This window comes from Macrotis lagotis, chromosome X (genome assembly GCF_037893015.1).
Source record: "Macrotis lagotis isolate mMagLag1 chromosome X, bilby.v1.9.chrom.fasta, whole genome shotgun sequence".
Lineage (NCBI taxonomy): Eukaryota > Metazoa > Chordata > Mammalia > Peramelemorphia > Peramelidae > Macrotis > Macrotis lagotis.
In genome coordinates, this window is record NC_133666.1 from 647,603,290 (window position 1) to 647,629,916 (window position 26,627).

At 39.0% G+C, this 26,627-nt stretch overlaps 1 protein-coding gene and 1 pseudogene across 7 annotated transcripts in view; one reads left to right on the forward strand and one right to left on the reverse strand.

Moving 5' to 3' along the window:
- The window catches only part of CSNK1G2 (casein kinase 1 gamma 2), a 91,179-nt gene that overhangs the window by 33,449 nt on the left and 31,103 nt on the right, over positions 1–26,627 (reverse strand). For 5 of the 7 annotated variants that reach the window (XM_074204655.1, XM_074204660.1, XM_074204657.1 and 2 more), the window contains exons 2-3: positions 21,299–21,349; positions 15,953–16,435 (exon numbers count right to left, since the gene is read on the reverse strand). In XM_074204655.1, coding sequence (XP_074060756.1) covers positions 15,953–16,139 — 187 coding nt within the window. In that variant the 5' untranslated portion in view covers positions 16,140–16,435; positions 21,299–21,349. The remainder of the gene's footprint in view (positions 1–15,952; positions 16,436–21,298; positions 21,350–26,627) is intronic. The other 2 variants (XM_074204658.1, XM_074204659.1) reach the window with 1 other exon arrangement.
- LOC141501016 (large ribosomal subunit protein uL30-like) lies at positions 4,394–5,205 on the forward strand (annotated as a pseudogene).

Below are 26,627 nucleotides of genomic sequence, written 5' to 3' on the forward strand. Positions count from 1 at the left end.
AGAGAGGAGGCTGTGCAAAGTCATCAGCCTCACTTTTTCCTCTGGAGCCATCTGAGTCTAAGGCAAGCAGGGTCTAGTAACTTGCCCAAAGCCACACAGCTAGTAAGCATTAAATATCTTGAGACTGGATTTGAATTCAGGTCCTCCTGACTCCAGGGTTGGTGCTCTATCCAATGTACCACCCACCTAGTGGTAGAAATATAGCACACTAATACACAGTTGGTGGAGTTGTGAATTGGTACATCCAATCTGAATAACAATATATAATAACAAAGAAAGTGGCTTTGAAAAGGGGACATGCAGCATTATAACCAATTTGGCTATTATCATTAGACACCTCCCTCAGCTTCTTTGTAGGGAAGATCAGGGGTGTACAGAACTGTAGATAACCTAAGATTTTTCTGTGATATGTTAATTAGTTTTACAGATTTTTTTTCTCCCTCCTCCCCCTGCCCCTTCTTTACTTTATCTTATTTATTTATTTTTTTTAGGCTTTTGTAAGGCAAATGGGGTTAAGTGGCTTGCCCAAGGCCACACAGCTAGGTAATTATTAAGTGTCTGAGACCAGATTTGAACCCAGGTACTCCTGACTCCAAGGCCAGTGCTTTATCTACTACGCCACCTAGGCACCCCCTTATTTATTTTAAAGGACAGCTCTCTAGAAAAGGTGACCAATGCAAAATGTAGGTAATAAGTAAAATAGACAAAATTTAACTTCAAAAATGGAAATTTTTTTTTGGTATTTACAAGATAATTCTATCCCTCCAAGGGCCCAAATAGTAAGATTCTCACCTTAAAGCTACTATACTTGACCACAACCTCTGGCAGGCATATGTAGTGAGTCTAATCCCTGCATGAAAGGGTAGTAGTTCATATTTGTTTTTCCCAAAAAGTGCAAGAGCTGGCTTTCCCTATCTCTCAAGAGATCCTTTACTAGAGGACACATGTGGGTACCAATCTTAGCAACTGGATTCAAACTGGATCAGAATGCTTAGAGCAGAAGCAAAGGGCCTAGGCTTTCCTGAGATTAGACAAACAAGAAAGCTTTCTACTTGGGCTTCCCATCTATCTATTTTGTTAAGACAAAACTCAGATGAGAGGAAGAGGGGGAGGGAATAAAGAACCTAAGCTTTAGCAGAGAAAATAAGGTAGCTGGAACAAGGGAGTGCTGAGCTACCATCATCTGTCTTGGTCAAACAGTATCTGAACCACAGTGTCTCCTGAAAGCCACAAAGCCACATCTAGAAGAGAAAGGCAGGCTAACAGGCACAAGAGGAAGGCAACCAGCACAGGGAGGGAACTAGAAGACCAAGGACTTCTGGGGAGGTTACCCTGAAGAAAGGATTTAGGGGAGCTTATCACTTCCTCCAATTATCTTAAGGACTATCATGGGGGAAGCAGGAGTAAAGTTGTTAAATGTTGCTTGAGGAGACAAACAGGAAGGGGGGAGGGGAACGTTGCAAAACAGATTTTCAGTTCCATAAAAGGAAAACCTTTTTTAGTATGAGGGGTTTAATGATGCAAGGGGCTTCCTCTGAAGGCAATGAGCTCCCATCACTGAAGGTCAAGCAGAGCCCATCTTTATGGGATTTTGGAAATGGACACATTTCAAAAGATAATGAATGAGACAGGTTGAGTTGTAAGATTTGTCAGTCTGGGAACAAAGAGAGCCTGCTTCTTGCAGAACAATTTATTTTCCAGATACTTTCAGCTGAAGCCAAATTATCATTTGAAAAATATTAAGAATTATTAATCCAAATGACACTTTACATGCCCATGTGCAGTCATTTTCTTTCCTTTTGCTTTCAAAATATTCAGAATACTACTAGCTTCCTGGCTAGTCCACCAAACAAGCCTGGTCAGAAACTTCATTCAAATTCCTCCTTACCTTTTATAGCTGATGGACCCCATGTAAGTTGTCTAAAACCTCTGTGAATGGAGTAGTCAGTGGGGCTGGCTCCCTTCCTTGACCAAGGGGCAGATGTTTCCTGAGTGTCTTGGGCCCCTTTAACCTCTGGTTAATTAGGAGGAACCCTAGACCCTAAGGCATATAGTACTTCAGAAACAGAAAAAAATGAGTTAAACTTCCTCCTACAACCTCAGGAATGTAAGTCTCCTGGCCTTGTATTATAACCCTATTCAACAGAGAGGAATTCAGTCCAAAGTGTTCAGTCCAAAGACTACATGAGGGGAAGGGTTTGAGCCTTGGAGACAGGAGACCTGGGTTCTGCTAGGAGGCCCAAAAGACTGGCTAGACAACCTTGGTCAAAGTCAGGGTCCTCTCAGGGTCTTGGGTTTCTCATCAATCAAGACTGTTTGCAATGGATCCTGGGTAAGGGTTGAATGTGTTCTCAGGAGAGATGACATAATCCCAATTAGACTACAGACAAATTTCTTGAGTTTCAGTTTCCTTATCTGTAAAATGGGGGTGGGGTAGACTAGATTATAAAGTCTGTCTCAATCCTCAGTTCGAAGGTCTTATAAAAGTTAAGTGAAAAACTAACATTTCATTTCATGCAAATATTTAAAGGTTTACTGTATACAAAGAATTGTTGTAGACCATAAAGATCTTTGGACAAAAATAAAATACTTCTTGCCCTCAAGGAAATGACATGTTCTACTGGGACAAATTAAGTATACAAATCTGAAGAAGGTCAACCTGGGAGAGGAGGGCTGGGTATGTATCCAAGGGGGCAGCACCTGAGCACAGAGTCTAGGAGGAAGGAAGGAGTTGGAAATGAGGATAGTTCCAGGTGTAGAGGAGATACAGAGATGAGAGCCAGAACACTGACCTTAGAACTATGACTAGTCCAAAGTTGTTCAAATAAAGAATGTAAGGAAAGGAATAATACAAACTCTGGAAAAGTAGGCTAGAATCAAATCACAGTGCTTATTTTGTGACTGACAATGAGTAGTTTTCACTTTGGTCTGGTGGGCCACAAGGGTCACTGACAGTATATGAGCAGTTGATAGCTACGTGAAAGATACATCAAAGAAACAGGGAGCCCAATTAAGGAAACCATCTCATAACTGAAAACTAGCAGTGGTGTACTCCTGTCCTTCCTACCCCAGTTCTACATGCTTCACAATTAGACTTGAAAAATCCATGTAAAGTGGTCATAAAGCATCATTACAGACATACTCTCATTTGACACTATCAAAAGTTGACTGCAAAAGAAAAGGCAGTAGATCTGCCCAGCTCAGCTGCAGCAGCCCTGGAGTGCCCTCTGCAGTCCAACACCGATTTCCTCCACTTCCCTCATTCTTTCTCTGTTCCTCCTGTACTTAACCTTATTAATAAATCAGTAAATATTTATTAAGTGCCTTCAGCATACCAGGCACTGAGCTAAGTGCTAGGGATAAAAAAAAATCTGAGGGAAGGAAGACACATAAGGCAAACAAATCCACACAAAGCAAACTGTAGTCATGATAAATGAGAGCTGATTATCAGAGGAAAGCCTTGGAATGAAGAGAGATTGAGGTTTTAGTATGAATTTAAAGAAGTCAGGGAGGGCAGCAGTTGGAGCAGAGGAGGAGCCTAGCAGGCCCAAGATCAGCCAGAGAATGGTCCAAACTGGAGAGAAGACTATGTCCTAGAGAAGAAAGTGTGAACAGACTGGAAAATGGAGGAGGGGGCTGACTTATCAAGGGCTTTGAACATCAAACATAAGATTTTGCAGTCGATCTTAGAGATAACAGGAAGCTACAGGAGTTTACTAAGGAGGGGGATGACATGGCTGGACATGCGCTTTAGGAAAGTCACTTCAGTGGCTGAATAGAGAATGAGAGGCCCTGCCATAGGTCCACCCAGCATGGACTGCCCTAAGGCCCTGTCCTGTGCTCTAGGAGTAAAATTGAATCTGTCATTCACATAGCACAAAGGAAATGTGAGTTGTACAAATGCAGAGACATCCCTATTCCAAATGTTCCAGTGGAGTATTTGTGCCTGACAAGTGGGAGAGACTGCTGCATTTGTACTAGCCTGATCAATCATAGCAGACACACTGTACCTGGACCCCAACATCAAGATGTCATGAGTCCTCTGAGTACACAGGATGAACAACAGAGAGTGGCACAGTCCCCTGTAGCTATTACAATAATCCAGGTGATGAGGACCACTAGAGGGGTGGCAGTGTCAAGAGAAAATATGGGGAAAGTGGTGGGAGAGCTGGTACAAAAGTGAAATCAGAAGCTCTTGGCAACAGATTGGATGGGGGGGGAAGAGGGAGGAGCCCAGGGATTAGGAAGATGGTATTGGCCCTTTCCAGCCGTACAACAAAGGTAAGGTTGAGGTTAAGGTTTGGGAGGGGAAGATCACAAGTTCCATATGGACATGGGGAGTCCAAGATGTCTACAGAGCATTCAGTTCAAGATGTCTGAAAGGTCTCTTTTTCCGACTGGAATCATGGCGGGTGCAGAAGAAAAGAAGAAGCTATCATCTGTTCCAGAGTCTCTTCTGAAAAAAACAAAAGGCTTTTGCAATACTTAGGGCCAAGGGCCTGAAGAAGAAGGTGGCAATAAAAAAGCTCCATAAAATACAGAGAAAAGTTATCTATGAAAAAGCTAAAGCCAACCATAAGGAGTACAGACAGATGTACAGAAGCGAAATCTGGTTGGCTAGAATGGCACGAAAAGCTGGCAACTACTATGTACCTGCTGAACCCAAGTTGGCTTTTGTGATCAGAATCAAAAGAGGTATCAATGGTGTTAGCCCAAAGGTCTAAGAAGTACTGCAACTTCTTCGACTTCACCAAATCTTCAATGGCACTTTTGTTAAGCTTAACAAGGTTTCAATTAACATGCAGAGGATTGTGGAACCATACATTGCACGGGGTTATCCAAACCTGAAGTCTGTGAATGATTTGATTTATAAATGTGGTTATGGCAAGATCAAGAAACAGAGAATTGCCTTGACTGATAATGCTCTTATTGCAAAATCTTTTTGGTAAATATGGAATTATCTGCATGGAGGACTTGATCCATGAGATCTACACTGTTGGCAAGCACTTCAAAGCTGCCAACAACTTCCTGCGGCCCTTCAAATTATCTTCTCCTCAGGGTGGAATGAAGAAAAAGACAACACATTTTGTGGAAGGTGGAGATGCTGGTGACAGAGAAGACCAGATAAACAGGCTTATTAGAAGAATGAACTAAAGGTCTCCACCATGATTATATTTCTAATGGTCTGTTAATAAAAATGGCTGTGACAAAAAAAAAAAGATGCCTGAAAGGGAGTTGGAGATGTAACATCAAAGGTCAACAGAGTTTGGGACAGGATAGGTAGATTGAAGAATCATCAGCATAGAGAAGTTAATTAACTCTATGGGGGCTGATAAAGGGAGGTGAAAGAGGGAGAAGAGATGTGGTCTAGGACAGAACCCTGAAGGATACCTACAGTTAGAGGGATAATTACACCTCAATAATAAAAAGGTAGGAGGAGAAACAGGAGAGTGGTGTCCATTAGAAAAAACATGTAGACACACATTTTTGATGTAAAACAATAAAGACACTAAGCAGTACCTACCTGGCCCTGTAATTTTTGACTTGCCTGCATCCTATATAGTGGTGGGGAAAAAATGTATCTTAAGTCAATGGTGGGATGTGAGATGAGATTGAATACAATGTATGTGGAACAGACATGATTTCAGTCAGTCAACAAGGATCTTTTAAGTGATGTGCCAAACTCTGTGTTAAGTGATGGACAGCTCATATTCCCCATCTAGTGGAGGAGATAACATGCCAAAAATAAAAGGTCCACTCAAATGTATGTGGCATAAATGAAAGTTAAGCATGGGAAGGGTCCAGGGGGAGGGGAGCAATCTGGAAAAGCTCCTGCAGATGATAGGAAGTAAGGAAGCAAAGGTGAGGGAGAGGAAAAATCTAGTAAAAAGTCAAAGACCCAGAAGACTGAGTACTGTGTACAAGAAGTAAGAAGGCCAATGATATGGTTGAAAAGGAACAGGAGACACCTAGAAGTTTTAATGAAACCAAGTCCAATAATGGTCAATGAGACACAGATGAGGAAGCCAATGTCACCCGAGTCTACACTGTCCCCTGCCCAAGCTGGTTTGAATTGTGTTCCATGTTAGACAGGCTACTTAAGGAAGGGAACATATGTGAAATGAGATGGGAAAAGGCCTGAAAAAACATGAGTGGAAAAACTGAAGTCATTTAGGCTGAAGGAGTAAAGGTAGAAGGGAAAAGTCTTCAACCTATGAAAAGTTTTTATAGGAAAAAGAAATTAGTTTAATTCTGTTTAGCTCAACAGTTAGAATTTACTGTAAGAACAATGGCTAGTACACCTTAGGAAAGCAACTCCTGAAGGGCTAAATGCTATCAGTGTCCAGAAGCTGGATGGCCACACAAAGGATGTTATATAAAGGAATCTTGTTCAGGGCAAATTTAGATTAGATATTCTGAGATACATTTCAGCCCTGAGATTCAAGGATTCAAAATTATACACCTACAGAGATTAAAAAAAAAAAAAGGCCTCAGGGTAACTTTTATATATATCTGAAAAAAGAATTCCTTCTATAACATACTTGTCAAGAAATCCTCTAGTCTCTGCTCAGACCTCCCCCCATTTCAGTTTTATTCTAAACTGATATCAAATGCTATGAGCATTTCCAGGAGAGCACTGTACAGAAAACTCCCTCTTCTCCCAGACACCCTCTAGCCATAATCAAATTGCAAAACGGATTTGTAAAAAGGAGCTTCAAAGTTGTCCTTCCTCAGTCAAGAAGTCTTGACACAAAGTTATATGAATTTCCAATAGGAGAAAGCACAAGCTTCTCAAAGGAGCTTCAAAGTTGTCCTTCCTCAGTCAAGAAGTCTTGACACAAAGTTATATGAATTTCCAATAGAAGAAAGCACAAGCTTCTCAAAGGAGCTTCAAAGTTGTCCTTCCTCAGTCAAGAAGTCTTGATACAAAGTTATATGAATTTCCAATAGGAGAAAGCACAAGCTTCTCAAAGAGTTTACCACCTAATGGGGTGACAACAGGAAAGCATCCTTGTAAAAACAAGTTTATTCACGGGATATATAGGAGATGATCAGCAAAGAAAAACTCTAGATCTAAGAGGGATCTAAAAAGGTTTCTGGAGTGTTGATATGGAGGGAGGAACATTCCATGCATAAGAGATAGTAGAAGGAATGAGTTGTGAAGAGAGCCTGGAGGCTCCAGGCATCTGGATGGCCTTAAGGAGTTTAATTATAACAGGCAGGAGAGAAAGGGGACAAAACAGTTGAGGATAAGAGTCAAGAGAGGATCTTTTGAGGCTGAGGGAGGGAGACAGGGAGAGCAGGAGGAAGATAAAGGAAGAAATCTGTTGGAGAAAATGACACGGAAAAGAATCATTTATACTGAAGTTTGGACAAGAATGGTGACCTCCTATGACACACAGATGAAGGAGATGTGGTTTCTGTAACATCTGAGTTTTGTCAGATGAAGAGGGTGGAAGAGGGAGTACTCAGTAAATGGTCTCCAATTTTTCGGTGAAGTGTGAGGCAAGTCTTAGCTGAAAGGGAAGAGGAATCATAGATGGTCTGAGGAAGAATGAAAAGGTTTGGAAAAGTCACTGTTCTGTGAGATTTTGAGTTCATTAGGATGGCGGGAAAAAAAGGATTACTTTAGCATAGTGAGGCCCAGTTGAAGTTAAGTGACATAAGTCTCTATCTACATTCAGAAGCATGTGCATGTGGGGGCAAAGAGAGAAGGTTAGAGAGTGATCCAAGATTCTTGGATGGGCAAGTCTGGTGATATAAGGGGACAAGAAACTCAGGAGGGCAGTGTAGAGTTGAACTATTCACCAAGGAATCAAGATACATCACAATACATAATCACTTATTGCCAATTTAGTTTGTCAACACATCTCACACCTGACATTGCCTCCCCCCCCACTTCTATTCACATAGCTCTTACCCTAGTTCAGACCCTCATCAACCTCCTAGGATACTGTAATAGCCTCCTAATTAGTCTCCCTGCTTCAGGTCTCTACAATTCATTCTGTACACTGTTGCCAAAACATTTTCCTTAAACACAAATCTTTCCATGTGACTCCCCTACTCAAACAACTCTAGTAGATCCATCCTTCTCAAGAATCAAATATACACTCCTCTGCTTAGTGTTTAAAGTTCTATACAACCTGGTTTTAACCTCTCTTTCCAATCTCATTAGAGGTTACTTCCTCTGCCACACTGTGGTGATCTAGTCAGACTGGGTTTTTTTCTCCCACTCAATCCTCCATCTCCTGTCTCCATGTCTTTGAATGGGCCATCTAATATACCTGGAATGCAAACCTTTCTTACCTGGGCCTCACAGAATTCCTTTATTCCAATATATAGCTCAAAGATTATCTTCTGAATGAAGCCTTTCCTGATTCCCTCAACTGCTAGTACTTTTTCCTCCCCAACTTCCTTGTACTTAATGTTTACATACATACACACACAAACACACAATGTATTGTGTGTGTGTACATATAATTCTTATCTTCCCCATTAGTAAAATCCTTGTAAGTAGGGATGGGGGGGGGCTAGCACACAGTAGGTGTCTAATACTTGTTGACTGATGAGCTGCTTCCTGGCTTACTTTCCCCTCTACACACTCAGGGGGGTCAGCAGAAGATTCTCACTCATTTTGATATGAAGAGCTCCTGGGAGCACCAGGGCTCCCATGTGACCTGCTCTATCAACCAGTTTCCTACCTATCAAGGAGAATTTTCTTTTATTAGTTGAGATTATCATTAAGGACAGAGAGCATTCTGGCAGATTTCCAAACAGCTGAAATCTTCCTGTTGCTCTACCACACCTGTGTCAGACACAGAATCCATTTTCTAAACTGTTCATCTGCCTCCTTCTCTCAAGGGGGTCTGCAACACATTATGACTGCTCTCATTTTCTATCAGAGTATATACTCCACCTCTGGTTCCTGGATTCCAGCTCACCAATGTATCTTCTTAAGATGTGATGCTACTTGACCCCACTTTTACCTCTCCTGTTTCTTCTGAAGGTATAGCCTTCCAGAGTCAGGTTCCTCGTCTAGGTCTTTTAGCCCATTAAGTCTCAGTGATACTGCTGAGGTCAAATTTTCCTCCTTGAGTTCATGTGGTTATTAAAATAAATGAGTGACTTCTGCCCCCACTCCAACCTTTTCTGTTGATCACTCTCTATTGCTATTACTCACCAAAGTGACTTTCAAAGAGTCAAAGTGCAACAGCTAGTATTTCTGTATCACCTTACACTTTACAGCCTTTATTAAACAACAGCTGTGAGTTGTTATCCCCCCAGTTTCCTCATCTGTAAAATGGGAATAACAAGGTTCTCACCTACAAAAGTAGCAGCAAAGAAAACAATTTTCTGTGATCCCTGTTGTTAAAGACCCCCACCAAGACTTCACAAACTATTTTGTTTTGTAACTTTTTTTTTTAGGTTTTTGCAAGGCAATTGGGGTTAAGTGGCTTGCCCAAGGCCACACAGCTAGGCAATTATTAAAGGTCTAAGGACAGATTTGAACTCAGGTACTCCTGACTCCAGGGCCGGTGCTCTATCCACTGTGCCACCTAGCCACCCCTGGTTTTTAACTCTTAACAAAACTCAAGTCATATCATATATAGTTATGTGACTTTGTACCTTATTCCCTTACTAGAATTAATCTCCATCAGGAGACAGGCCAGGTCTTATTGAAGCTCTAGCACAGAGATTACACTTGGAATCATGGAGTGACTTAATGTTTTATTATTGTTTGCAAACTGAATCAGCTAATATAGAAACAGGAGTTATTCTTCAGACTATAAACTCCTTGAGAAAAGGACTGTCTTTTTCGTTTCTTGGTTTCTATCTTCAGCAACAGTTATAGTAATAAGCATTAATAAATGTTTACCGACTATCAATGTCATTATGCTAATGATATTCCTATTTCTATAAAGGGTCAATTAATGAAATGGAGGATCAGGAGAAATGACTTGCCCAAAGTGACACACTTATAAAGTAGCATTATTCAGACCTCCTGATTTCAAATCTGGTTCTCTTTCCACTATGCCATGTTGCCTTTCTGACCATGAAGAGAACAGACAGGCTGTTACCATGACCCCTCCCTATAGTGGCTCCAGACACACCAAAACACAGGAATCAGGGCTAGTTTAAAAGTGAATTGGCAGGGAGCAGCTAGGTGATGGAGTGGAGAGAGCAATGGCCCTGGAGTCAGGAGTACCTGAGTTCAAATCCGGCCTCATTACCTAGCTATGTGGCCTTGGGCAAGCCACTTAACCCCATTTGCCTTGCACAAAAAAAAAGTGAACTGACCCATGGCTTATTCTATGTAAACAGATGGCATTAAGGAAACCATTAGTTTTAAAAATCTGTCATATTAGATTCATGTCCTTAGTGAAATGTCTCTGGAATGGTCTTCTGACACAGTGATTATAAGGAATTCCAACAGGAGAAAGCAGTCAATAAACTCACAGGACTCATCCTCTGAAGACAAGAGAAGGTAGTTCAGGGACAGAGACAAACAGGCAGAATTCAAGCTGTGGGCAATATACCAGACCAAAGCTCTGGGCAGGTTGGTCAATCAACTAGTGGCAAGGGGTAATAGCTGCACTCGAAGGACATGCTCTTAAGGCATGGAGAAACCAAGACCAGACTTCTGCCTCTAGACTCAAATTCATAGATCTAACTCAAAGGACCCCCCAAAATTGAGAACTTCCTTCAAAGCCTATAAAACCCTTACAAATATAGAATATTATGGAAGTTAATTTCGCTATGTGGAACTGGCACAGCTTAAGAAAAGTTGGGCAAAAATTTTAAATTTCATGTATATCCATGTGGGTGTTCCATCAGTGCACATCACAAATCACCAATCAGTGAAAATTAGATGTTTTAAAGACACTAGGGAAGGTTTCTAAAGGCATCTTATTATGAATTTTCTGTAAAATGAAGCAGCACTCCTTCCTTTTCTCTTTAGAACAACTCCTACCCTAAAGATTCTAAAAGTCTTATTGAAGTTTAAAAATCTGAATATGCTTTCTATTCAACTGTCTCTAAGGGACTTGGTCCTTTCTTAAAAGATTTGGGGAGTGAAACTTGCATTTTGGTTGGTATAATGTGCTTGTATCATTAGAAGAAATAATAGTTGCCACCTGCCCAGCCTGTAAAATAGTCATCTCAAGGGCAGAACACATCTGCATCTATTCTAACCTCATTCTTCACAACGGACATGAGATCACTGTCACATTGGATAAATTAATGAACTCATTAGAGCAGCAATTCCAAATGCTAAACTCTACAGTTTGCAAAGACACTGTCCAATGTTTTGGACATTTCATATGCAATGTAGGAGTTGGTGAACTTGCCCCAGCAACAGGTATTCCCCCTGTTGGAAGTGCCCATAAATACCTCTAACACTGCTTACACAGCTGTTCCTGCTTAGGAGAGAAACAAGGAAGCAAAAAAAAAAAAATTCAAGAAGCCAAATGATGACATGAACTTGTGGTCTTTTTAACTAAATATCTTTTGGAACATATTAAATAAAAAGTTAAACTTTAAAATGTATTAAGAGAGTCAAGAACTTGCTTTCAAAACCTTTCATTTTAAGTATTTTATGATGGAAATCATTTCCAAGACACTAATGCATTAGTAGTGGAATTGTGGACTGATTCAAACATTCTGGAGAGCAATTGGGAACTATGCCCAAAGGGTTATGAAACCATGCATGCCACCAGCAATATCATTACCAAGTCTGTATCCCAGAGATTTAAAAAAAAAAACAAAAACAAAAAGGGACTTAACTTGTTCAAAAATATTTATTGCAGTTCTTTTTGTAATGGCAAAAAAGTTAGAAATTGAGGGAATGCGCATCAATTGAAAAAATGGTTGAACAAGCTATGACATTTGATTGTAATGGACTATCGTGCTCTAAGCAATGATGAACAGGCAGATTTTAGAAAAACCTGGAAAGACCTACATGAACTAATGCAAAGTGAAGAGTAGAACTAAAAGAACATTTGTGCACTGTAAGAGCAATACAATATGATGACCAGCTGTTTAAGATTTAGCTCTTCTCAGCAATATAATGATGTAAGACAATTTCAAAGGACTCATGTTGAAAAATGTCTCCAGAGAAGGAACTAAGATTGAAGTATATTATTTTTTTACTTTCTGTATTTTTCACATTTTTTTCTTTGGGTCTGAGTCTTCTTTTATGATATGATCAATATGATAATATGTTTTGCATGACTGCAGAATTATAAGCTATATCAAACTGCTTATTGTCTCAGTGTGGAACTCAAAAAAAATTTAAATGAATGTTAAAACTGAGGAAAAATAAAATAATTTTTTAAAAAGGAAAATGATCAATGTTGGGAGAGGATGTGGGAAAATTGGGACACTAATGCATTGTTGGTGGAGTCAACCACTTCAGAGAGCAATTTGGAACTATGCCCAAAGGGCAATAAAACTGTGCATACCCTTTGATCCAACAATATCACTACTAGGTTTATATTCCAAAGAGATAATTAAAAAGGATAAAACTCCCACATCTTCAAAAATATTTATAGTAACTCATTTTGTAGGGCAAAGTAGAAATTGTAGTGGAAATTGAGAGCATGTCCATCAATTGGGGAATGGCTCGATAAATTATGGCATATGAATGTTATGTAGTACTATTGTTTTTTTCTTTTTTTACTTTTTAGGTTTTTGCAAGGCAAACAGGGTTAAGTGGCTTGCCCAAGGCCACACGGCTAGGTAATTATTAAGTGTCTGAGACCAGATTTGAACCCAGGTACTCCTGACTCCAGGGCCGGTGCTTTATCCACTACGCCACCTAGCCGCCCCGTAGTACTATTGTTCTATAAGAAACCATAAGTGATCAGAATTTAGAGAAGTATGGAAAGACTTGCTTGAAGATGCTTAGTGAAATGAGCAGAACCAAGAGAACATCTACATATTAAACAACTATGATGAATGCAGCTATCTCAGCAGTTCAGTAATCAAGGATAATTCTGAAAGACCACATCCAGAGAAAAAACTAGAGTCTGAATGTGGAGCAATGCATACTATGTTCACTTTTTAAAACCTTTTTTTATGGTTTTTCTTTCTTTCTCATAGTTCCCCTCCCCCTTAGTTCTAATTCCTCTTTTACAACATGACTAATATGGAAACATGTTTAAACACAATTGTCATTGCAATGGGAAGGATAGTAGTAAAATGGAACTCATAAATCTGCAACTGAATCAATGTTGAAAATTACCTTTGCATGTTATTGGGAATATAAAATAAAAAATAAAGGAAATTTTAAAAATTTATTCCCAAGAATTACATGCTTTCCTGCCTTTGATAAACATTTTTCCTTTTATTGATAATTCTCTGTAAACATTTATTACTACAAGCTGCCATCACTCATATACAACATCATTAAGAATTCAATACTAGAGAAAGGAGACATTTGTTTGTCAAGCATAAGGGTTATTTCCAGAAAGTCCACATTGCCTTGTCATCTGTACAACTATAAAAGAATCCTAAGACTTTTCATGTACTGAATAATGCCTCTCTGAATAACTTAAACAAAGGCAAGATCAAAATACCCAAAAGAATAATATGGATGGAAGTTATGATCTGAACCATGGAGAGACAGAACAGATTTACTTCTTGAAAGGTGAAAAACTGCTTACCCTTTCAGAACATTACCCCATTACACACCCCCCCCCCCCACCTTAGTGCTCAGTTCCGAGGTCTGCTTTTTTTGTTTGTTTTTGTTTTTTCAAGGCAATGGGATTAAGTCAATGTCACACAGCTAGGCAATTATTAAGTGCCTGACGCCTGATTTGAATTCAGGTCCTCCTGACTCCAGGAGGAGTCTCTATCTACTGCAATACCTAGCTGCCCCTGAGGCCTACTTTTTACAGTTTTTTTATAGTTTTTCTTACTTGCTGCTCAGTCATCAGCTGATGCTGGAAGATCCATGATCCATGGACATTCTTCCCTCTCCCCAACCCCTTTACTTTGGAAAGAATTCAAAGATCATAGTAACTGAGCCAAAGTATTTCAAGGACAAATGTGTGAGAAAGGGACCATCTACACTTTTCTTTTTGGCTCCAAAGAACAGAGAGCCAGGAACAAAAGGAAATTTAGAGTCAACAGAAACTTTTTAAGCACCTTGAGAGGTGATGGATTTCCCTTCCTTGGGGATCTCCAATAAATAATGAGTATTAATTTACTGATTCAAGCTGAAGTTAAATGGCCACATGTCAGTATGATTCCTTTAGAATATGGAGTGTGTTAGAGGCTGCTAAAGCACCCTCCTTTCAAACTGTGAGCTGGGAAACAGGTTATCTGAATTATGAAAATTAGGAAAGAGAACTGCTTTTCTGAGATTGAGAGGTTATCCACTGAGGAATGTATGTGGTCACTGAAAAATGTATGGATTCTGCTTGCTTTTTTCCTAGTATTTCCTAGAGATACTTGCAAATTTGGACACAGAAGAGCTCCTAGAGATTGGAAAATCTAGATGATCCAAGACTAGTTAATTGAAGAATTGTCATGTACACAAATGTACAAACTTAATGAATGATATAATAATAAAAAGCATTTCAAATGAAAACTCCAATCAAAGTTCAGGTTAGTATTAATAGTTATATATTACTTAATTACTCACTCCCCATGTGGACTTTTATCAAAGCACTTCACCTCTGGGCCTCAGTTTCCTTATCAGTGAAATGAAGGACTAGATGGCTTTTGAATCCCTTATCTCTGTAACTATGATCCTATGAATGTCAGAAAACTAAAAATTTACAATTTTATACTTATTCAACTATATTTAATTTTACTATTTACAGAGAAATGGGAGAGACAGGAAGAGAGAAAAGGAAAAAAGAGGGAGTAGAAAAGGAGAATATGGAGGTTGTCCCAATGGACCCTCCCCCACCTCAAGAGCAATGCAGGAGTTGAATTAACAGACTGCAATGAGCCTAAGATCCAGCAGAGGCAGAAATAACATAAGTTAAGACCTGTCCTTGGCCCTCGAATTGGTAGGAATACAGTATGTTAAAATTGTTGTTGCTATTTAGTTGATTTTAGTCAGGTCCAATCTTTGTGACCCTTTTGGATTTTTTTGTAAAAGAGATTATAGCGGTTTGCCATTTCCTTCAATCCACTCATTTTACAAATGAGGAAACTGAAGCAAACAAGGTTAAATGACTTGCCCAGGGTCACATAGCCACTAAGTGATACTAAATTTGAGGTCAGGTCTTCCTGTCCTTGGGCCAGACACTCAATCCACTGCACCAAGCTGCTATTACATAGAACAGACAAAAATGCTTCAACATTGAAAGTAACACCTTGTATCTTTGTATACTTCCAAGATTTTTCTCAACTTCAAATACAACTATATTTGTATATAATAGCAATTAGTGGTTGGTTAATGGAAATGATAGTATAGCAGGAAAAAGAATTATAGGAAAGGAGTGCTGTCAGTGTCATTTAAAGATTCTTTCTGAGAAAAGAAGGAACTCAAGTAAAGATCTGCATTCTATGTCCCCAGACTATTTCACTGCTGCTGCCTTGCTGCTGCCCAATATTTGTCCAAAGGAACATGAACAAGGAGCAAGAAAAGGAAATAGTTTCCTTCCTTTGTTGTTCTGCTTAAAAGTAATGGTATCTATTGTACTGTCGATGACACCCTTTATCAGAATGAAAAAAGAGAACTAGGTCAAAGTTCTATCTAAGTTGATGGTCTCCAATTTATGTCAAACACTTAATTTTACTTCTCTAAAGTTCTATGATCATTTTTTTTTTTCTGGAGATGGGGATAGGAGACAATAGGCAATAATACTAACAAGTGCAACAGGAGGAGGAAAATAAGCTTTTTGCTCCTCCCAAAAGGAGGTCTTTGTAAATGAACCACACTTGATGCTATATGTTATGATCTAAGGCATGCATAACAATATAAAAACATTCTCACCTAGTCGGAGCTCCCCAAAATTGCCACATCCAATCTTCTTTCCAACCCGGAAATTGGGACCCACCATTAAGACTCCCGAGTTGGTCCCCGAATTCCGACAGCCATGGGTGCTCCTTCCCCCCCCTGTCTTGGCCATTCTTTTGCCTTCCTCCGTCTCCCCTTTCCCTCCTCTCTTGTCAAAATCCATAAGTTTGTGATACCCTGGCCTCTCCACGGTTACGCTGCTGCCATACAAAACCCCAAGCCACCGAAACTCAAGGACAAAGCGTGGTTCTTCTGTGATCAATACACCATGGCGGCCCAAGGCAGAGGCGGCAGGTGGGGTGAAGGGGAAAATGTCACCCACAAGCTCCCAGCTACTGAAATGTTAGTAGTTTCCAAAGTCCTAGCGTGGCTCTCATCTTTGTTGCCTGGAGGTCGCTCTTTGGTGGAGAAGGCATTCTGTGGGAAAGTTCCTTCCAGCTTAGATCCTTTGGCTCCCAGCTGACAAAAAAAAAAATAAAAGAAATGTTAGGAAATTTAAGCTGATAATTCTATTAAATAATGTTATATATTCCTTGTATTTTTATAGTATATTCTTTATAAAATGTTGTCTTTACAATAACTAGATGATAAATCATACAAATAATAAAAGGGGCAGGGAAGCAAAAAGAGTTCTAGATTTAGAATCTGAATTCAAATTCTAGCTCAGCACCTATTGCCTGGATCATACCTTTGGTATGTCCCTAAAACAGCCCCAGTGCTCTTTTTAAAACATGTTGTTCCTTTATCCTGAAAATTCAAACCACCACAAAACACGAAATAATACTTTCTTCCTCCAAAAAAATATAAGACTACAATCAATAAAATCAGAATTTTATGAATTTACAAAATTAATTCATCTATCAAATAATCTAATGAAATAAAAGATAAAATGTGATTCCTATCCTACAGGAGCTAACTGTAAGGAGACAATACACTATTGTTTGATGGGAGACAAATTACAAAGCAGTATACCTAATACTCTGGGGGCAGCTGGGTGGCACAATGGATAGAGTACTGGTCCTGGAGTCAGGAGGACCTGAGTTCAAATTCAGCTGCAGAAACCTTATAATTACCTAGCTATGTGACCTTGGGCAAGTCACTTAACCCCATTGCCTCGCCAAAAAAAAAATCTATATACCTAACAAAATCTTAGGAGGCCAGAGAAAGAAATGACCACCACTTTACACTGGGAATACTTTCTAGGAGGAATATGAATTTAGCCTAGCTTTGAGAATAGGAGGGATGGGGAGGGATAGCCAATTTATAGCCAGTTTATCTTCCCAATCCTCTCCAGGGCCCTCTACTTCAGTTTCCCCCAGTATAAGACAGCTGGCAATGTATTTATCTGCTGAGTTTTAGTCACAAAATGTGCCTTATAGGAAAGCCAAAAAAAAAAAAAAGACAGGAGATATATGATGCAAAGCAGAGATTGGGGGGTCAGGAGATCTCAATTCTAATCCCAGATTTGATACAAATTATGATGTAAATTTAAAGAAATCCATCTCTGGACCTCATTTTTTCCACATCAATAAAATTGGAGAGTTGAACTATATGATATCTTGGGGCACTTTGGACACTAAGATTCTACTGTCTATATTAAAAATATACTATGTAGGGGTGGCCAGGTGATGCAGTGGATAGAGCAGAATGGCCCTGGAGTCAGGAGCACCTGAGTTCAAATCCAACCTCAGACACTTAATAATAACTTAGTGTGGTCTTGGGCAAGCCACTTAACCATTTGCCTTGCAAAAATCTTAATACACACACACACACACACACACACACACACACAGACTGCAGATTAACCCCTAAGCAAAGGAACTGTCCTGGTCTCTTGACTCTTTTTGACCCTCTTAACATTTCTAGGGAGGGAAGAAAGCCAGACCTTTGCCCAAGTATCAAATCAGCATAGGGAAGCAGGACACTGCTAATAATAATAACAATCCTTACCACATACTAGTGCTGGCATAGTAAGTGGGAGAAATCCAAATGGCTGCTTCTAGCAGCTCTGAACCAAAACTAAGCAAGGAAGGCCAGAAGGTCTGGAAGCTAAATAGTTCTGGCTCTGGGCTTCCTCAGAGGCAGGTGTACAAATACCTCCATTGTTCTTAGGGAGGAAGTGATCTCAGGGGAGTCATAACTATGGGTTCTACAGCAGTCTGCCAGAGGAAGTCAAGAGGAGGCACTGTGCCAAATGTACACACAGCCCTTTGAGGGCAGAGCAGGGCAGGGCCAGGGGAAGAAGCCAAGGTGTTCAAGATCAGTAGCAGTTAGGGGGTTTGGGTTGAGTCAAGTTTTGTCTGTGTAAATGCTTCCTTTCAAAAGTGCAAGAATAACCAATGGAGACTGAAAAAGTGGTGCCACTTTTCAGCTTTGTTTTCTACGAAGTAGTAGCTAGAGATCAATAAAATTGACAACTTAGCTCCCCAAGCAGCATCAATTTACAGAAAAGTGGTATATTCAAAAGTGCTCTTTCTCTAGCCTTAGTCTCGACAATTCACCACCTGCATATATTAAACAGTTTCTTTTGGGGGGAATCTGTTTAGAATCTTATGAGGTTTTTTTTTTAAGTGAAGTTAATTCTAAAATATCTAAATAAATATTTTCATTTTACAGAAGAGAAAAATGAAGCCTAGAAGGCTTACCCCAAGGTTATAGAGAGACTTAATGCAAGAGACAAGAGCTCCTGACTTACTCCCATTATCTTCCTACCTGACCAGGACACCTGTTCTTTACCTACTAGTCTGATATGAGGTGACCCATTGTAAACGTTTTAAAAAAGAAAACAAATTTGTGTGGGGAAGCAAGGAACAATAGGCAGTAGAGAAATGAAAACCACAAATACTTCATAAAACATAAGGCTACATAAGTAATTTTAGTAACGTTAATGAAACATTTCTCTGAGCAGGGTTCTCATTTGGCTGAAATTTCAGATAGATTGCAAGGAAAAAAATTAAATTTAATTCACCAAATACTTACTATATTAATATGTGCAAGGTTCTTTTCCCCAAGGAACTTACAATCTAATAGGGAAGGAGGAGGTACATACAATAGTAACTATAACATGAGGGAGGTGTGATAAATAGAAAAAAGAGGGCCAGGAAAAGTGCACTAGAAATTTGAAGAGGGAGAGATCCACTTTCATAGTGGAGGTGGGGAAATTCAATTCAACCATCATTTGCTAATCAGTTAACACTGGTGTAAGGGACCATATATATAATCTCCCCATTTATCGAAGAGGACTTCCTGAGAGAGGTGGCACTTGAGTCAGGCATGAAAGGAACAGTAGGAACTTCAGAAGATATATGTAGAGAAATATAGTCTAAACACAAGATAATTCTTTGAGAAACATGAACAACTAACGAGTTTCCAAAAGCAGCAAACATTCATATACCAAAGGACTAGAATGAAAGCTAAAGTCAAACAACTTATCTACAGCAGAATCCATAAAGGGGGTTAGTTTAATTTGGATGAAAAAAATTGGGAGTCAAATATGGAAATATGTTTAACATAACTGTACATGTAAAATGTGTATCAGATTTCTTGTTGTCAAGAGGAGGAAGGAGGGAAGAAAGGGAGAGAGAAAATTGTGGAACTCAAAATCTTAGGAAAAAGTTAAGAGTCAGAATAGGGAAGGTGGCCTTGAATGCTAAAATCATGAATTTATAATTCTATTCAGTAAGTAACAGGGTGCATTTGAGTTTTAATAGGAGAATGTTATTAGAAGGGTGGAAGAAGATGATGACAATGATGACCATGATGATGAAAATAACTCGGGCACCAAAGAAGAGAATGGGATTGGAAAGTGAAGAGAATCAAAGAGAGGCCTGTCAGGAGATGATTTAGTAATGAAGACCTAAATTTCAATCAACATTTTCTGAGTACCTACAGTGCTAGGGCTACAAGGATGGGAAATGACAGTCCCTGACCACAAAGAGCTTATGGTCTAATAGAGAAGGAATATAAAATAAGGAGGCAGAATACAATAAAGATGAAAGGGGGATCCAAGGAGGTACGTAACATAATGAAGGGATAGAACACGTTGAGGAGGGAATCAGGAAAACCACAGTTCAAATCCTGCCTCAAATACTAACTATCTGACATTCGACAAGTCTGCTTTTGTTTCCTCCTTTATAAAATGGGAATAATAAGAGTACCTATCTAGAAAGATTGTTTTAAGGATCAAGTAAAATGTGTAAAACTGTAAAGTGATTATATATATGTATATATATGTATGTGTATATATATATATAAGCTGTTGTTAATGGTGTCATTATTATTATTAAAATGCTTGTGGAAAAGCAAAGAGAAAGATCAGTTTCAACAAGATAATGAATCAGGGACAGGTGAGGAGGAGAAAGTGAGGTTGCTGACTTTGTGCAGCTCTCCCTCACTTTTATCTAATCCACATGCATGTCACAGCATTATATCCCTGATATCTTGTTACTATTCAAGAATGAAAGACAAACAGCAAGTAGGAGGAAATAACTGAGTTGAGTCCTAAGCAGTAAAAAAGGTGTAAAGACAAGAATGTCCTCCAGGATTGGAGCAGAGGATAAAAGGAGAAGGGTAGATTGGAAATGTGGTCTGGAAAAATGATGTGAGGATATGCAAAGAAATGTGAAAAGATTTGCATATAATTGATAAAGGAAAAAAGAGAGAATATACACAATGACTACAAAAAGGTAAAGACAAAAAAAAATTACCAAAAGGAAGTCTGAGTAATGGAAAAATCAAAGGTTGTGGAAAAGAGAGGGTCAGTTATTTCAAAAGGAGTTCATATTTTATGTTATTATGGTTATAGGGAACCACTCAAGATTTTTGACTATGGATGAGTTGATCTATTTACTAGTAATATTATTTTTATAGCCAGATGAAGGAAGACTTAGAGAAGAGGGAAAATGGAGGCAAGAGGACAAATTTGAAACCTATTAGTATAACCTATGCAACATGAATTAATAAGAATGAACTGTAGTGGAAGTTAAGATGAGGAGAGAAGATGCATGTTAAATTTGTCTGATGTATCTTCAAGTTTAATGTCATCTCAAGGCTGGGAGAGGGTTGGCTCTACTCAAAGTCTTAAAGTAGCCATACATTAGCAGGACTAAAACTGGAAGAGGTCTCACTGGCCTTATAATTCAACCCTCTCATTTAAATATGAGGAAACTGAGAACCCAAAGGAGTTAAATAATTTGGCAAGTCACACAGAAAGTAATCAGAAATGCATATGAAACCAAATTCTCTGATTTCAGAGTCAATGCCCTTTCCAATTTTCTTAACCTCCTACTGGCACATTTGGATCAAATTATGAAAACCACCAACCTGAAGGCTTGAGATAAGGTCAGACCTCCGTATCCAGATTTAGAATTTGGCCTGCAAGAAGTAAGAGGAAAAGATGAGATAAGTGTTTCAGGCCAGAGATTACTGGGTCCTAAAAGTGCTATGAAGTCCACTCTAAGTAGAAGGGGAGAGAACAAATTCTTGTTGGTTGGAAAATAAAAATTTTAAAGGACAGCTAAGTGTTGAAGAGCATAGAGTATTGGCCCTGGAGTCAGGAGGAAAATAAAATAAATTTTAAATAAAAAAATAAACAATTATTTAAGTGCTACATATGACTGGCACTGTTAGGCATGGTTATATAAATGCAATGAATGAATGTTTAGAAGTTGGAAATAAATGACCTCTAATCTCTCTCCCAAAACTGAGATGTCATAAAACAGAAACTCTCATGGCAAAGTTTATTTCCAGGGAGAATTTGAAAGATAACCTCATCTCACTCTTAGGCCCTGAGTTACATATTCATTTCAGAGATCAACAGCATACTGATTGATAATCATAATGGAGGTGGAGGAAGACACAAGCCTGGATCTGCACTTTTTCAATCTTGGCATGGTACTAGAGAAGTTTGTGCCTGAGATAACATGAAGTGGAACCTAGTCCAGGCCTTTATATCCAGAGACAGGCTGGAAGTCCACTGGGGATGACAGAATGGGGTAGCTTTCCACCAGGGTCAGTCATTCTAGGTTTAAATTGGGCCAGGCAGTTGAGAAAGTCCCCCATCCCCATGCTTCCCAAGATCCTCTTCTTTGATTAAGCTTTGACCAACAGGCCGGTAAGGGAGCCAGGGGATTTGGGAAAGCCACATTCTCCTCCTTCCAGTTTGGGCTCTAAGATGCCCAGCCCTTTTACCTGTGGGTTAAATAAGCAAAATGCCACCTTTCCAGGAAGTAACCCTACTTCAGGTTGTTTGCTCTAACCTCATTACACTTTCCCAACTCTCAATAATATAAACCACAGAAAGGGTCTGTACAGATCAAAGAAGGTGGGAGGGTTATAGCCCTGCAACCTAAAGATGGGAGAGGCACAGAAGTTCACTATAAAAAGTAAAGTAGAGCTAACCCTAAATGTTCTAACTTCCAAGGTTGGAATCTCAATATTTTGGGTACCTCAGGGCAGGACAGAAACAACATTTAAGTTCCAATGGCCTTTTCTAAATCTTCATCCTTCTTTACTTCGCCATAAAATTATACCATTTTCTTTCCTGTTTTCCTAACATTCCTCTTTCTGTTCTCACCCTGCCTACCCCTCCTTTCCCCAATTCTTTTACCCCAAATCATCACTCATATCCAACCCCTACTGACTGTGAGTTCACTAGCAGTCTCGGTCCTAGTTCCCTTTACATTCTTTTGATGATTTTATAATATCTGATGGATTCAATTATTATCCCTATGTAATAATACTCTAGATAACCAGATGCCTTGGGCAAGTCATGAAATCTGTTTTTTCCTCTCCTTATAATATTCACCTTACATGGTTTTTGTGAGAATCAAATGATTCATTACTTGTAAAAAGCATTTAGCATCATCCTGTGGCACACATAGTAGGGGGGTAATGTAAATGCTCCTTCTCCCTTCCTCTCCTATATCTCTAATTCAATAGCACATCATAAAATCTCCAATCCTCTTCTCTCTACAAATACCTCTCTTGTTGAGTATATTTTTGCTGCACTATAATCAGTGAAATATGTATTAATATTTTTGTTTTTGTACATTTGCATTAAGTCCAAGCACAGCTGATTTTTAAAAAGTTCCTATCTATGCAATGCTGAAAAATATATCTACTCCTTTCAATGTTCATTCAATTATTTTCTCCAGAGATCTTACATCTAACTCAATCCACAACATTTTCAGTACGTATTCCATTATCTCCACTCATATAACCACTACTCTAGTTCAGACACTTTTTATCTGTACTACCACTCAGTAATAATCCTACTTTCATGGCTCTTTTCTCATCCATCCTCCCTGTGACTGCTAAAGTATTATTCCTAAACTACAATTCTGACCTACCCTGCTCAACCAAAAAAAAGGGGGGGAGGGTGGAAGACAGACAGAGACAGAGACAGAGACAGTTACATTAGGGAAGAAAAGAAACTCTAGTGGTTCCCGAATAACTCTAGGATTGAATACTATTTCTCTTGTATTTAAATTCTTTCACAAGTTTACTCCAATCTACCTTCTAGCTTTATACATACTCTGTACCAATCAAATTATCCCTCTTGTTATTCTAGCTCTACACACAGAAGGCACTCAATAAATATCTTTGGAATAAAAAATAAAATTGCAGACTAAGTCAAATTTTTGGTACTCTCATAAAACAATCTTTTTATTAAAACTCTTAAGAAAACCTGAAACTTTTTTCCTAAAAACTTTAAGCCAATAGATATTAGAAACAACACATCCTATATGTAAGCAAACTGCCTCTAAATTCAGAACTGGCAATTTTTTAAAAAGAAGCTAGACATCCCTGCTTTTCTATTGGGCTAAAAACATTGAGAGTTGATTGGGTGCCAGATGATCATAAATTATAGACTAGATGTTACAATGGTGATGAGGGAAGGCAATGGCAAGTATATGTAGCATGGAGAAAACCTTAGTCAGTTGGACACAAACTCTGCAGTAACCCAAGACTGGCTTTGAGTGATCAGCTATAGCGCTTATGCCATAAACAGTAAACACCAATCTTATACTTTTGTACAGCAATACAGGATGAGAGCTAGTTGGTGATTATTGACAGACTAGAACAAGGGCTCCACAAAAGGTTCAATCTAACAGAATTTAACTCAAATTCAATTACATTCATTCTGCTTATTCTTATTAAGAAAAAAAATGATCACAACTTGAAGAGATTCAACAATAAAGGCTTGAAAACAGGATTTTCATTACTCCATTCTATTATGAATCACTATATAGAAAAATAACCATTTAAGATAATAAGACAGGTTTGAGGTCTTGTTCACACTTCAAAGCAAATATCATAAGAGTATGATAACGGCTGTTAAAAAAGTTTGTGGGATGCAGGGTAGCTAGGTGGATAGAGCGCCAGTCCCAGAATCAGGAGGACCTAAGTTCAAACTGGACCTCAGAGACTTATTAATTCCCTAGCTGTGTGATACTGAGCAAGTCACTCAACCTCATTGCCTAGCAAAACAAAGAAAGTTTGTTGGATGATACGATTTCTGGTATTCTTTGTGATAAAAATCACCTAAGGTAACACTATTAGCAGAAAAAAGACCCCATTACTCTTTCCCTTCTATGAGGTCAACTAAGTCTACTTGGTACTTATAAAGCTAGGGTCTCCATGGTAAGGATATTACCACTGTCATTGCAGATCAGGACCATCTCTGCAACATTTAGTGTTAAGGTTGCCTAGACCACTGAGAAGTGATTTCCTCAGTCATGCAGCCAGTTTGTACCTAAAAAGGATCTGAACCAAAATCCTATTCCAGGTTGCTTCCCAGCAATTATTACACATGAGTTCATTATGTCTGTGGGAACTGAATGGCCTGGTATTATACTATTTACCTGTATGTCTGTCTCATTCCCTATCCAGATTATAGCTTCCTGAAGGCAGAAATATATTGTACCCCCCCCCAATACAATCACACCACTTCCAACAAACACAATATAGCAGAACAAGGTTACAATTAGAGCAGGTAGTTACAAAGGATATTTTTTAATATGAAAGTTATAAAGGATGTGCCAATGGCAGACAGACTGGGGCTCAAGCACTAAAATATATTGTTACCAATCAGTCATTCTACAATTGACAAAGGGATTTCACAGCAGACATTTGCAAAACCACAGTAGAGTTTGCTTAAAAAATATCCAGGATGCTCCTGTGAGGTGATGCTGGTCCAGATCATGTCATGTGGGGTACTTCATACCTATGACAGGCCTTTCATATAACTATTGTTATATACTTTAGTTGACTGAAGACTGCTCTGGACTCTATACAAGGCACTCAAAACAAGACCTAGGCCTGGCTTTATCTAGGCATTATCCTGGGGAGATAATTGGAGCTCCCACACTTGGGAGATTCCCATCTTGGCTTGTTATCTTGCCCTGACAAGATAGCATGGGGTTCTCATTGGTTATTTGAGTTCCAAGCTCAAGTAGAAAGATGATGGATGGATGGATGGATGGATGGATGGATGGAGAGATGGATGCCTGCCCATTTTTGTTATCCTTGCTTGCACAGAATTCCCCATGTTATCAGTTATTTTCACATCTCTTGCTGACAACATATAGGTCACTTCGCAATTTTTCCTCTGAAATTTATCACTTTAACATTCATTTCTGTCAAAACCTCCTCAGCTGCTTCTCCACTTTCTCGTTGAGCTGTAAGACTTTTGAAGAGGCTCTCAGTCACTCAGATACAGTATCTCTGGGTCATTAGCAATGCAACCAATACAGACTGACCTCAGATGACTGAAAGGAAAGCCATGTAGTTAGTGATGGAAGTCAAGGAGACACACTACTTTATAAATATGGCATTTTACTTATATCCATTTAGTCAAAATGTCATCCAGTTGTGTCCCTTGTTAGGTCTAAGAAAACAACATTGGAAATATTCAGGACCCTATATTGCAATCTATATCTGCTTTAACTTCAAATAACTTCCAAGAAATATAACTTCAAAGAAATATAAAATTTCTGAGATAGAAGGACCATAGGCATACTCTATTCTCAAATCTACCTTGAATATAAATCCCTTTTCAAAACTTCACAACAGGGGGGCAGCTAGGTGGCACAGTGGATAAAGCTCTGGCCCTGGAGTCAGGAGTACCTGGGTTCAAATCGGGTCTCAGACACTTAATAATTACCTAGCTGTGTGGCCTTGGGCAAGCCACCTGACCCCATTTGCCATGCAAAAACCTAAAATCACAACAAAACAAAAATACCACAACAAATGATCTTATTGTCATCCATTCTCATCATTCCAAACAAAAGAACAACTTCAAGCTAAAAAGCCTTAAAGGTCATCTTGTCCAAGCCTTCATTTTGCAGATGAGGAACCATCTCAAGGTCACAAAGTAGAGTATTTAACAAGTAGTTGGAATGTGAATCTAGAACCTCCAGTTTTAGATACTACACAATTAAATCCAATAGACCATACCACACTCTAATTTCCACTTCAAAATGTTTGCTGATGGTGATCCCACTCCTTTCTGAAAGTCTTATGTGATTTTCATATTACATGAAGCCAAAAATCTGCTTTCCTGTCATTTCTCCTCATTGGTCCTAAACTAGTCTCTGGTGCCAATTGGACCAAGTCTGATTCTTTTTTCCTTAGAACAACTCTTCACAGA